Below are 13,052 nucleotides of genomic sequence, written 5' to 3' on the forward strand. Positions count from 1 at the left end.
AGATTTTCTACTATATTATGACTCATATCACCTTGACAAGAAATGGGATAACACCTATAAAATCTACACCTAATGGAATCTTAAGGTTTCTTCTTGGTTGATGATAGTAAATCACATTTCAAACCTGTGAGCAAAGCCTGAAGGTTATGAGTCAAGATTTCTAATTTTAAGAGATTTTTTTTACTAAAATTTTTATTATCATTCATATAACCTTGACCGGAAATGGGATAAAACCTACAAACTCGACAAATAATAGAATCTTAAGATTTTCTTTTGGCTGATGATAGTAAATCATATTTCAAACTTGTGAGCAGAATTTGAGTGCTTTGGGTCAATATTTCTAATTTTAAGAGATTTTTTACTATATCCTTACTTATCTTGCCTTGACCAGAAATGGGATAACACCTTTAAACTCTACAATTAAGGTAATCTTAAGATTTTCTTTTGGCTACTGATGGTAAATTACATTTCTAACTTGTGAGCAGAATCTGAATGCTATTGACCAATATTTTTAATTTTAAAAGATTTTTTGCTATTTTATTACTCATATCCCCTCGACCAGAAATGAGATAACACCTATAAAATCTTCAGTTAACAGAATCTGAAGATTTCTTCATGACTACTGATAGTAAATAACATTTGAAACTTGTGACCAGAATCTGAATGCAATGGGTCAATATTTCTAATTCTAAGAGATTTTCTACCATATTATTATTCATATAACCTTGACCAGAAATGGGATAACGCCTTTAAAATCTACAATTAATGGAATCTTAAGATTTTCTCTTGACTGCTGATAGCAAAGCACATTTCTAGCTTGTGAGCAGAATCTGAATGCAATGGGTCAATATTTCTAATTTTTAAGTGAGTTGGGTTTAACACCGCTTTTAACATTATTCCAGTTATATCACGGTGTGTCAGCTTAATGTGGGAGGAAAGCCCGAAGTGATGGTGCTGACAAACCTAGAAGCATTATTGGGGTGAACCGGAATTTGAACCAACCATCATAGGTTGCTGGCGGATCCAAGGGACGCAACTCTGCACAGTGAATCGCGGCGCCTTAGACGACACGGCCACCTGTGCCCCCTCTAATTTTAAGAGATTTTTTACTATATCATCACTCATCTGCCCTTGACCAGAAATGGGATAACACCTTTAAAATCTACAATTAATGAAATCTTAAGATTTCTTCTTGGCTGATGATAGTAAATAACATTTCAAACCTGTGAGTAAAGTCTCAACACTTTGAGTCAAGATTTCTAATTTTAAAAGATTTTTTTTACTACCGGTATATTATTATTCATATAACCTTGACCAGAAATGGGATAACACCTTTAAAATCTACTATTAATGAAATCTTAAGATTTCTTCTTGGCTGATGATAGTAAATAACATTTCAAACTTGTGAGGAGAATCTGAATGCTATGGGTCAATATTACTAATGTTAAGAGATTGTTGACTATATTATTACTCACATCCCCTCAACCAGAAGTGGCATAAATGTTATGCTTTCAAGAATGAAAGGAATCTTGAGAGTTTTGTTTTCTGAACATTGTCATTCACATTTACAACCTTTGAGAAACATGTACTTTGACAATAAGCTGTGCATATGAAACTACATAGTTTAAAAAAAAGCTTCGTCCCCTTCACAGCTGTAATAGGCTAATTGATCATCATGGAGGGACTGACTGCACAATGCATGACATTGTGCTAGGTCTGTACCTGCCTTGATAGAAACCACAGAAAAAAGGTAAAAAGTAAAGGTATAATGACTTACCTACACATTCTCGTCTTTCAAAGAAATATTATCTTAGAAACTTCAGCCACTTGGCCTTCAACAGCAAGGACCAGACGACCATTTTGATCAAGTTGTAAAGGGAGGATAACTCTTACTGTTGCTTTGTCTTGCAAATTTTAATGTCAATGATGACAGAGCATGAGATAACAAGTTCAGTTCTCTATTAGTAATGGGTTTATTAAATATATGTTATCTGTCTTAAGTTGGTAATTTTGAAACCTTTCTAAATATTTCAATCATATTAAATAATATCATTTAGATTCCATATGGTCTCCCCAGAAATATGAGGACATTTTGCTGGCAAAACGGTTATGAAAGGTTCAACGTTTTCATGTCAATAAGCTACCAGGAATGGTTCAATGAGTTTCCCAGTTATTTTAATACTGACCAGGAAGGAGATTTTGTCATACCGGGTATTACATATGTATTTTTTCCTTTAAAACAATGAGAAAAAGAATAGGGTGGTGGTTGAATCAAAGCAACATTAAAGACATCTTTTTTTAACAAGAGAATTTTTTTTCAACAATTTCTACTCTAATATTTCCATATGTAATTAGTTTCTTTTATTTTTTAATGTTCCTTTGATAAGATGAAGCACAAACTTTCTCACATCCTGCATCTGCTATGCCTGGAAGCAGTTACATGTACCTCCTCCATTAATATAAGAAAATAGTTGCTTTTATCATCATGTACACAATAATCAAATGGAGTGATTTTGAATAATTGTTACCACTAAAATCTAACATGATAATGATAGTAATATTTACAAAAAATGACTTTGGACTTGAGAATACAAACAAAAATACACACATCAGTTGCCAGAGGGCTGTGAGGTGTTGTTGCTTAGAAATCCCTTGAACAGTACAAATTTAACTGTACCCCTTTCAACTCTGACATGTTGAGTATTCATTGTTTGATGTTTAATGACACACATAGTTATATTCAAAATAATTAATATTATTATATTGATGTACATACCCTCCCACATATATTTTGTGAACATCATGGCCTATTGTACAATGTCATGAGTATTTATTCCTAGACATTTACCTGCTGTTTTACTGTGTATGAGAAGAAATATGTCCAACTCTCATAACTCTTGCAAAATTGCATAACACAAACATCCTAGGAACTTGAATTATTACGCTTGTATCCCCACCAATGAGCGGCATAACAACTTTAAAATACATAAATTAGAGAATAATTTTATTTTCATTTGGCTTTTGCTATTTTGTAGGAAACACTGTGTTCAGAAGTGGCCAAGATAGCTATTTAACAGAAAATTTACTCTGTTATTAAACATGTCACCACCTCACAAAGGTTATGATATGATAGACAATTAAATAATACATTTGAGAGTGATATCATGGTTAGAAATTAAACATGGCAATGGGCAGTAATTACAGATAATAAGCAACACGACCATTTTTATAGGAATTGCATTTTGTCATGAGCGATATGCATAAAAAGAAGAAATTGTATTCCGCTTTAGTTCCGCATTACCACTTTTATACACTGCTATATTTAGCTGCAAATGTCGGACATCGAGTCAGTAGCATTGCCATTGGCGCACTTTGCAGAACGGAGTAAAAATACAAAACACAAGAAGTGCAGATGATTTTGCTCTTATTAAATGTTTGTCAATCAAACACATAGTTGCATGCCAGAGATATAATTCTCTACGGTGTTTATCCCAGTTCTGGTCGTATCCCAGTTCTGGTCGCTACAAAGCGACCAGAACTGGGATACGACCAGAACTGGGATAAACAGTCCACAATTTCGCAAAACCCCATTTACTGCGGTAATGCTTTCGGTTAGCTCTAAAACACATGGCGATATATATGCGGAATATGATTTAGTTTATATTTGGGGGGGGGGGGGTACTGAATATGATCTTTTGTATATTTCCATGTCCCATTCCAAATAAATAACGCACATTAAATTCTTCACAATAAATTGGAAACATCTTTAGTTATTATTATTTTTTTGTTATTTTGTACTTGACAAATATTCACACGCCTTTCTGTGCGGCAATTCAAATTTATGCACAAACGTTGCGATGATCGGTCAGCTAGTAATCGGTGACCCAAAATCTTGAATAACTAAAGAACGAGACAACATTCACATCCAAATCTTGGCAGACAGATTTGCCCTACACCAGTCAATGTAACAAAAGTCACACATTATAAAAAAATATTACATTCGATCTGATGTTTGGTTGTAAAAAACCCAGTCGTCTGTGAAAAAACTTTGCACAACAGACGTGGGAGGAGTTAGCCTTCGGTCAGCTGACATCTACTGCGCGAGCGAATCTAATTATAGTAAACCACGTGGCGAACTCGCACATTGCATTGTTTGTTTACTTGCAACGAAACTGCCAAGAAACTACCAAATGGCATTACAATGACGTTAAGTTCAGTACCACAATGAACACATACCCATACAGTTTACGACTGTTTTATGCAGGTATGTTGTGAAGTTGCCGAATGAACACTATTTTGACTTGCATTGAAATGAAATGTCACATCCGCATGAAACATTCTGTGAGTCAGACCCAACAACTTTTGACACGGGAATTCCAAATAAAATATATCTAGATCTAGCTATTGAAACCTTATTACAGTTTGCTTTCATTTCTTTCACATTTATGCGCTAAAAGGACAAACACGACAGGTCTAGTCATTGTAAAGGCTGCAGGCTAAAACGGCACCTCAGCAAAACGTCACCGATTTCTCTGGCGAAAACCGCACCGCAATTGGCGAAAATATTGTAAAAGCGACTATACAAATTAACTTATACAAAAGAAATAAAAGTCATAATGTCGACAATATGTAGTTTATTTATACACAAATCTATCATATTTGGTGGACATGTTAATATAACATGTTACATATACAAAATATGAAGTAATTCTTGATTCGATTTCTACAAATCAGATGATCAATTTGAAATATGTAGACAGTGCTTGTTTATAGAAATATGCAGGTTATGAATAGTCGATGTTTACTTCAGGAGACGTCTTACCTTTCAACTTATTTAGCAGATTTATCACCACGTATGTTCCATATAATCCATATTCAGAATATACAATGCATGTGAATCCACGAGCACATGCATGATTCAAAACACAATCAGGCATAATTTCACGCGCACACTAGTCCGAATTATCATCAACAGTTTCGTACAGTCACGAGTCAACAGTCTTGAAAAGATCCCTCGATGATTCCTCAAAGCATTCCTTCTGTCCAACATCGTCCAGCAGTTCTTGGAAAGAGTTTTGAGGACTAGCACCACCTATGTCCCATATAATCCCGATTAGGAATGTTTGGATATAATCCACGAACATGGTTCAAAACACAATGGGGCATAATTTCCCGGCGCACACAAACAACAATTTCGTCCAAATGGTCACGATTCAACAGTCTTGTCTTCTTGGAAAGATACCTTGGATTCCTCCATGCATTTCGTCTATCCAACATCGACCAGTAGTTCTTGTAAATATTCCTGCGAACCCACTATTTCTGTCGTGGGGGGCGGAGCCTCGGCCAAGCCAACTTTGAGGAAATGTTGTCACACACGGGCGGCAAAAACAAATTTCACATTCCTGAATTTCCTGGAAACGATCGTCGATACTGACATTCAGATCACAATCTAAAACGTTCACTCCATCCTCAGCATCAATAAACGAATCTTCTTCACGGGTGACATCTACACTTGCATCACTCAACTTGTCTTCCATGGCCTCGTCAATCGTTGCATCACTTTCCCGCGTCTGAACACTGGCATCACACGACGAAACGTCCTGCACTGCGGCATCGTATTCCCATCCCGAGTAATTGAATAAACTTCGAATGGCTTCTTGTTGTATTTCATCAACATTTAGTGTAATAGTGAACTTGGATGACAACACGAAAGCGTTGAAATATATGAGCAGTGAACGAACGTGAAAACGACCTGTAAAAAATTTCTTGGTTGTGACACCCATTAGAAACCGATAGAATTTGGAAGCGCTCATTATATGAAAGATATATTACCCCTCATGAAAAAGTTTGATGAATATTCGATTTGTAGCGATTTAAGGAGTGTTTAATTTTTTACCGTGAATTAGTATCATTTCACATTACAAATAAGCATATTTAGGCATGGCTAGTCGTATAAATCAAAATTTCAACTTATGGAAAGCACCCTCTACAACCCTCAAAATAATGGTAGCGCGTTGTTTTGGTCAGCTGTTTCTTATGTCGCGTGACCGAAGCGTTGGTAAGTAGTCTAATACACGACGGGTTGGATGGGTTGTGTTGGTCTGGAGGGTTAATGGCATTCATTGCATTAAAACAATCAAAACCGACCGATTTTGTATTATATAAATAAAACTTGTGGGAAACGAAATAATGTATGCAACTAAAGTTAGGTTCTCGAAAAGGTCTCAAAGTTAAACTCTTATCAAAAGCGAAAGTCACCTGTCACACCCCTGTGGGTTACATAAGCCACGCCCAATTTCCCGCTTTTCTCTATTTGTTGTCTGCTGATTTTATGCAACCGATCTGTAGATCTAGAGTGTCGAATATTGTTAAAAATGGCAGGTATTGCTAGAATGTTAAGCGATAGTAACGGGATTAAGAGAAAATATTCAAAAGACAACCCAGAAGCTGTGAAACGAAGAAATTCGGAGAGAAAAACTTCGCCACAAGGAAAAATTAACTTTTCAGCTGAAAACAGAGACGAGATTGATTTCATTTATGAACAAGCGAAGAAAATCAAAACTTTCCTTTGAGAAGGGAACCCTAATCTTGTGACAAACAAACAACTTCTCCATAATACTTTCTCATATTGTATTGAGAAAAATATCGACTCAGTCCGTGCAAACGTTTTAACAGATGATGCAAACGATGGGAATATAACTGACGAATCTTTTACGCGTGATTCTTCATTCTGCAAGTGTGAAAATACGGATGAATGCAATCAAAAGATGTTTTGTGCCTCTGAAAATGCTCTTGAAAAGCTCTGTGATCGACTTTATTCGCACAGTTTGTCATCCTCGTTTCCTGCTCAGAAATTGGACATGAAAATGATTGGACATGTTGCCTATGTTACTTTCAGATGTGAAAAAGATCATGTGATAATATGGCCCAGTTCACCTTATTTTGGTAACAAATATTTGGTAAACTCTCGCATGTGTCATGGATACCTTGTGTCTGGAATGTTACACAATCAGTACGACAGATTTGCAAAAGCAGCTGACATTGGAAGACTTGGTTCAGCTTACATACCTGACATGTTTTCAAACTATAAAGAAGTCGTTTGTGATTTAAGTCGTGAATCATGCGAGGATGCACTTCTAGAAGAAATTGTGACCTACCCGAATATGGATGGAATTAATATTCTCACTGACGCTCGCCATGCCACAAGGAAAAACTCTCGTTTTACTGATGTTGTTTGCATTGGCGCTAACACAAAGTTATCAGGACGGAAACTGTATCAAAAGTAGACAATGCCCGCACACAAAAACACGAACTTATTGGAACTCAGCGTATCTATGAATATCTTGATAGTGTTGACAATGGTGTCGGAGTACATGTGAAATTACATTGTCATGACAGGAATCCGGTCATAAATAAATGTATCAGGGAGGAGCACCCTGCTACAACGTCAACAAATGACACATGGCATGCTACGAAAAATGTTACAAAGGAGGTTAAATGTGTGTGTTTGGGTCCTAAATACAAAGAGGGTGTGACGTGGCATCGCGAGTTATCGGACAAAGCAGGAAGTATCAAGACTCATTTTTATTGGTGCATTAGGAACTGCGATCAAGATGCCAACAAGCTCCGCGATAATATTATGAATGTGGTCAATCATTACAAGGATATCCATAATAACTGTTCAGAAACGTCGAGATGTAGACAAGACGCGCACTATGAATCATCCAAAACACTGATTTGTGACCCAAAGGCTGAGCTACTTCTGTGTCAAGCTTTGAAAAGTACTGTTGTGTATAAACATACCGACGACTACGTTCATTGTATGGACACGTTTTTTGTTGAAAGTTTCAATAATTCACTGCTACAGTATCATAACAAAAGAATAAATTTTTCTGACGATGTTTATCGTTTTCGGACGAATATGGCAGTATTAGACTGGAATGAACACGTAAATAGACCAACAACATCATCAAGATATGTCATGGATGCTAGAAACCCAAGACGTTAGGCCGAGACCAAAGTCCTCAAACGGAAAACTTACAACATGTGGGATCAGATTCGGAAGGACTATGTCGCCATTTTCCTCGAGTAAACGTAGGTAATTTAAAAAAAATGATTTTATTAGATTAACAACGTTAATATGTTACCTGCGATGATGTCCCGATGATGTGCATAATAGTGTTCACGTGTTGCCGATTACCGCATGTATTTTAGATTGAGACACGTGGGTTACTATAAATAGTAGGCTCCGCCCATTTTCCTTATACGTAAAATATTTACTGCGCATGCACCCCGATTAGGCTGATCGGATGTTGGGGCTTTAACCAACACACACATAATTGTCACGTGTACGCAGTAGTGACCTGACAGGATAGCGGAAATCATCACCCACCCGTTGCAGACACATATTCTGCATCAGAAGTGTTTACACTTTTTGCTGTATATCACTCGCCGACGCGACGATGTTCGGTCGTCTGCAGGGAGTGGCAAAACACACAAAACACACGTGACGTCATCAAGAGACACGATCTAAAGTAGGTGTAGGTTAAATAGAAAGGACGGGTATTGTTCAGCGTGGTTTTACCCAAAGGCTGAAATATAAAACTGTGGTTTCCTCATACGGTTTTAGACGGTTATTATTAGGCATGATGTTGTGGAAAGTCCACCACAATCCAATCGTTATGTCATTGCTACAGTAACATACCGTTTTTCAAATACGCGTCATATCTCACCTCCAGACTGTTTTAGTCATATTTCATAACCTCAACCATGAAGTCGCAAGCAGAAAACTGGATTTACATCATCATGACGTTGTCACTCCTGAGTAAGTATTGTTCATATTTGCAGCTTTTAACTATATTAAATTCACGTGTTGATAAAGTTGATAAATATTAAACACAAAATACAATTACGTTTTGGATAACATGAAGAGAAACAAATATTCGGACTATAGATGACGTCTGTTGGATGTGCTTTATATACTCAATATGTAATGATTAAAGCATAAAATATGTATCACGTGATTCAACATGTGTACAGGTTATTCACTGGCGTTGACGTTTTTTAGTTACGCTGTCCGACGTAATAAGCGCCGCCTCTAATAAGCGCTCACGGCGATATTTGTTAATAAATGTATATTTGCTAGCGAACAATCCCAATTAGCACCACTTCCGATTGATCAATGTACACAATACTTATTTATTCGCGTATAATACGCACTCGGGTGTTATATGCACCCTTAATTATGGGCAATTAAATTCAGGAAAAATATATCTGTCGTACATAAACATTTCAGGCTGTCAAGAAATATCCTTTGAACTATGAAATATATAGTTAATCTTGCATGTACAGATCCACCATCAAGTATTGTTTGGTGTGCGTGCGTGTGTGCGAGTGTGCGCGCGTGCGTGCGTACGTGCGTGCATGTGTGTGTGTGGTTCGGGTAAACGTGTTAGTGGTACAACGTCCACAACGACAGGCGGATATATCATTTTTATGTGTATAGGTATCTGTATTCTGCTGTGAACGGAATATAAATCTCTACTGGTGTTTGTTTGTACAATCTTTAGCATTCATGTACGTGCACATTTGCATGATGACATATTGTAAATGATCATATATATCGTATTTGAAAGTACCTGTAGGAGATCATACATGAGCGAGTGAGTTGGGTTTAACGCCGCTTGAACTGTCTTCCAGTTATATCACGGCGTTTCCGCATACTGGGGTAAGGAAGCCCGAAGTTATGCGGGTCTTAGGCGTTTACAACTTTGGTAAAACCAAGGAGCGCGGGTATGGTGCTGGCAAACCTAGAAACATAATCGGGGTGAACCGGGATTCGAACCCACAATGGTAGGATTTTGTTGTGCCCAAGGGACGCAACTCTGCACACCAGCCATTCGTGCCAGGTCATATATGAGAGTGTCTTCAACGATGCCAGATGTACAATGCACACAACGTTATAAACGAAATTGTATCAACATAGGATTTGAATAAATATAATGAAAATGATCTTAGAATGTAAATGGGCGAATATAAGGTTTTCGCGAAAAGGTGAGCGTAACGTGCCTCGCTGGTGGCACCCGTTACAAACACATACACAGGCAAGTAATGTGATCCATTGAACAAAGTCAAGGTGACAGGGTAATTTAATCGGAAATAACTACCGACAATATATAGGTACTCAACGAATGACATGATTTGATACAGTCTCAAAACTAAACAGGTTTTGCAGAGGCCAGCCTAACACATACATGTTACGTTTTAGCTGCGGGTGGAGAATGCCTTTTGCGCAGAAAACGACTTGTCCCCATCGTACCGTTCATCGCCAAATTTGCCATCAAGGAGCTGATGTCCTTTGGTATCGACTCTCTGGCGGATCACTTCACAGAAACCGGGAATGCTGAAAAACTTGACTCCATTTTGCAGATTCTCAATTCTATCAAGGTAATTATAAGTTACTAAAATTATCTCTTCACATCATTCATAAAACAAGGTTCCTTACTGTGAAATAGAATGGACATGTACATAGCGTTCTTTTTTTACCAAACATTGTCACATTGTTTTCTTTTTTTCTCAATTAAATGTTTGACTTTTCAGGATGAGCATACAGATTTCCTCATAAAGCTGAAAGAGCTAAAGGAATTGCAAACTGTCCATGATGCAGAAAGGGTTGAACGAGGTCTCCTTGGTATTCATGACTATTTGGACACATTCATCAAGTCTTATAAAACGTGCTTGCTGGCAAATACAACCAACAACTGTAACAAAACACTGGAGAATGAAAAAGAGGCCTTGAAGATGGATTTAATGAGGATACCCAACTTGTTAACAGAACTGCATTTGATCATAGCGGGGGTCAGCGTAGTATCTGCAGGACGTACCTCTGGTCTAGCATGTGATTATGTTAGACATGTTCTCAGGGAGCTTCAAGCCGCCACATCACAACGTTATAATCTTAAACAAAGCTTGTCTGATATCAGCAGCTACAAAGAGGAGTTGATGAGACTGCAGGTTAGTTCTTTTCAGCTGTACAATTTAACATGTTCTGCGAACAGCCCAACGTGTTCTGTAGTGAAGCAGAAACTGCAAGATCGCTTACTAGCTCAAGAAAGAAGATTTCAGAATTGCACGCCTCAGCATTTCCCACATGCTGACAAGGTACATAACATAAACATTATCCATCCTAAATCCGGCAGAGTTGTGTTTACCAATCAGAAAAGATCGATTGTAGTTTATGGTACTTTTGATTGGGACAGAATCGATAAACCACAAGATGCAGGACTGAGATGTCCACGGAGAGATTCTAGTGAAGTATTTTCTTGGGAGGAGGCATCGCCCGATGGAAAAGCTGGCTTTTACCTGAGACAGAAGAGTGGGTGCTATATGAGTTTCGATAGGCCTTTTGTGATGTACAAAAAAGTGGTACCAACGTTTTGGACCAACAATGATAAAATTGACAGGAAAGAGTTTCTTATTTGTAAAGCCATTAAAGATGATGCGGTCACATTTCTGATAGCAGCTGTCGAAGCAGACATCGATACAACATACAGCTTTAAAGAAGTAGAAACTGGAAAATATTTGAACATTCACACTGAGCGCACGAGTGTTCATGACGAAATTGACAAAAGACTGACATTGGTACTCTTCCTTGACGAAGACCAATTCTACTGGAATCAGACACTGGAAGGATCAAATAACAGACCATGTGATGGTAAGATATCCTGAAGTTCAGATCGGTACTAAGTGAAATCATGAAGTGTTAATTATTGAAATTATCATTTTGATTTTACAGGTAAAACAATATTTGGTAAGCAGAGGTAAATATAAGACATATCTACATGTGTAATGGGTACAATGTGTGAAGCTAATTTCCGGTGCCACACGCCGGGATAGTGCTGGTATATTTCTCACTCACTCATCGACTACATTTATGCATTTCTGAAGCATTGTCAGAAAGACCAAATGCTACACTGACTGATGAAGCGTCTGTGTTAAAATAATCACTTTTGCATTGTGTTTCAACCGGTTCAATTGTTTCAGAATCATCAACTGTTGCAGCAACAGACACATCTGATGAAAGCTACCTCGGACTTTTCATCGGAATTCCCGTCGGGGTGGTTTTTCTTGTGACTATAGTTGTGTGTTGCTGTTGCTGTTGCTAACCCACTCCCAAACACAACTTGACGTTATGATGAAGATATTCAGCAATTTTAGTTTTGATGAATACTTTGTGAAAAATTACTAATTGGGCGGACTATAAGTTGCCTATAATTTGAGCAAAAACACAAGCATTAGATATTTTCTCTTATTGCCGTAACCTACAAAATGTATGTAGGGAAAATGTTGATAATCTTCCTCACTGAAACAAGCAGGATTGTCGACATTTCTTTTCGCTGGCATTACGTTTATCCAGAACATCATAAACCAACAGCATGTTGTTGCTGCCATTTCGGAATGTGTTCCTGTTGCTAACGGGGTATGGGTAGCCTCGTGGTTGAAAGTGCACCAAGTAACTGTCCTACTCACTACCTGATTCGTCACCCTGATAAGACCCGAGTGTCCCGTGTGGGAATAGTGTACATTACTCTTGTATATCATCAATGTAGGTCACACAGTTGACGTGATGTAAAGCTGACTTATCTTATTTAACGTTTTGACTGTAGTGTCATTGGAGAAACTGCGGAATTAATACAATTCGTGCATTGCAAATGTCTGACGGTATCAATTCTATAAATATGACTATTATCGTGTATATATACTTGGACATAAAAAAAATAAAATATTGTTTCTGTATTTTCATAATTAAAATGTTAATGTTCCAAAAGCTTCAATGATGATTAGTGTTCATTGTTCACGGACAAAATTCTTAAAGCATATGTCTCCTTCAATGTATGACCTGGAGTGAGTGAGTGAGTTGGGTTTAAGGCCGCTTTTAACAGTTTTCCACTTATATCACAGTGTGTCAGCTTAATGTGGGAGGAAAGCCCGAAGTGATGCAGGCCGCAGACGTTTAGAAACATAATTGGGGCAAACCGGGATTCAAACCCACG

General features: G+C 37.6%; 1 protein-coding gene and 1 pseudogene across 1 annotated transcript; both read left to right on the forward strand.

Moving 5' to 3' along the window:
* Positions 1–6,978: 6,978 nt before the first annotated feature.
* LOC139455064 (uncharacterized) lies at positions 6,979–8,008 on the forward strand (annotated as a pseudogene).
* Positions 8,009–8,369: 361 nt separating this feature from the next.
* Positions 8,370–12,814, forward strand: LOC139455745 (uncharacterized). The gene is made up of 4 exons (XM_071237291.1): positions 8,370–8,824; positions 10,268–10,446; positions 10,600–11,713; positions 12,043–12,814. Exons 1-4 carry the CDS (start codon positions 8,770–8,772, stop codon positions 12,162–12,164), a joined length of 1,470 nt encoding a protein of 489 aa, XP_071093392.1. The 5' UTR covers positions 8,370–8,769; the 3' UTR covers positions 12,165–12,814.
* The last annotated feature ends 238 nt before the right edge of the window (positions 12,815–13,052 follow it).

This window comes from Haliotis cracherodii, unplaced genomic scaffold (genome assembly GCF_022045235.1).
Source record: "Haliotis cracherodii isolate W230 unplaced genomic scaffold, xgHalCrac1.p SCAF_11, whole genome shotgun sequence".
Classification (NCBI taxonomy): Eukaryota; Metazoa; Mollusca; class Gastropoda; order Lepetellida; family Haliotidae; genus Haliotis; species Haliotis cracherodii.

Excerpts from the sequence above, each read along its gene's own strand:
- LOC139455745 (XM_071237291.1), top strand. The coding sequence starts at position 8,770 with ATGAAGTCGCAAGCAGAAAACTGGATTTACATCATCATGACGTTGTCA. Across the intron at positions 8,825-10,267 it reads CATGACGTTGTCACTCCTGA|CTGCGGGTGGAGAATGCCTT; the intron begins GTAAGTATTGTT and ends GTTACGTTTTAG. Across the intron at positions 11,714-12,042 it reads AAATAACAGACCATGTGATG|AATCATCAACTGTTGCAGCA; the intron begins GTAAGATATCCT and ends CAATTGTTTCAG.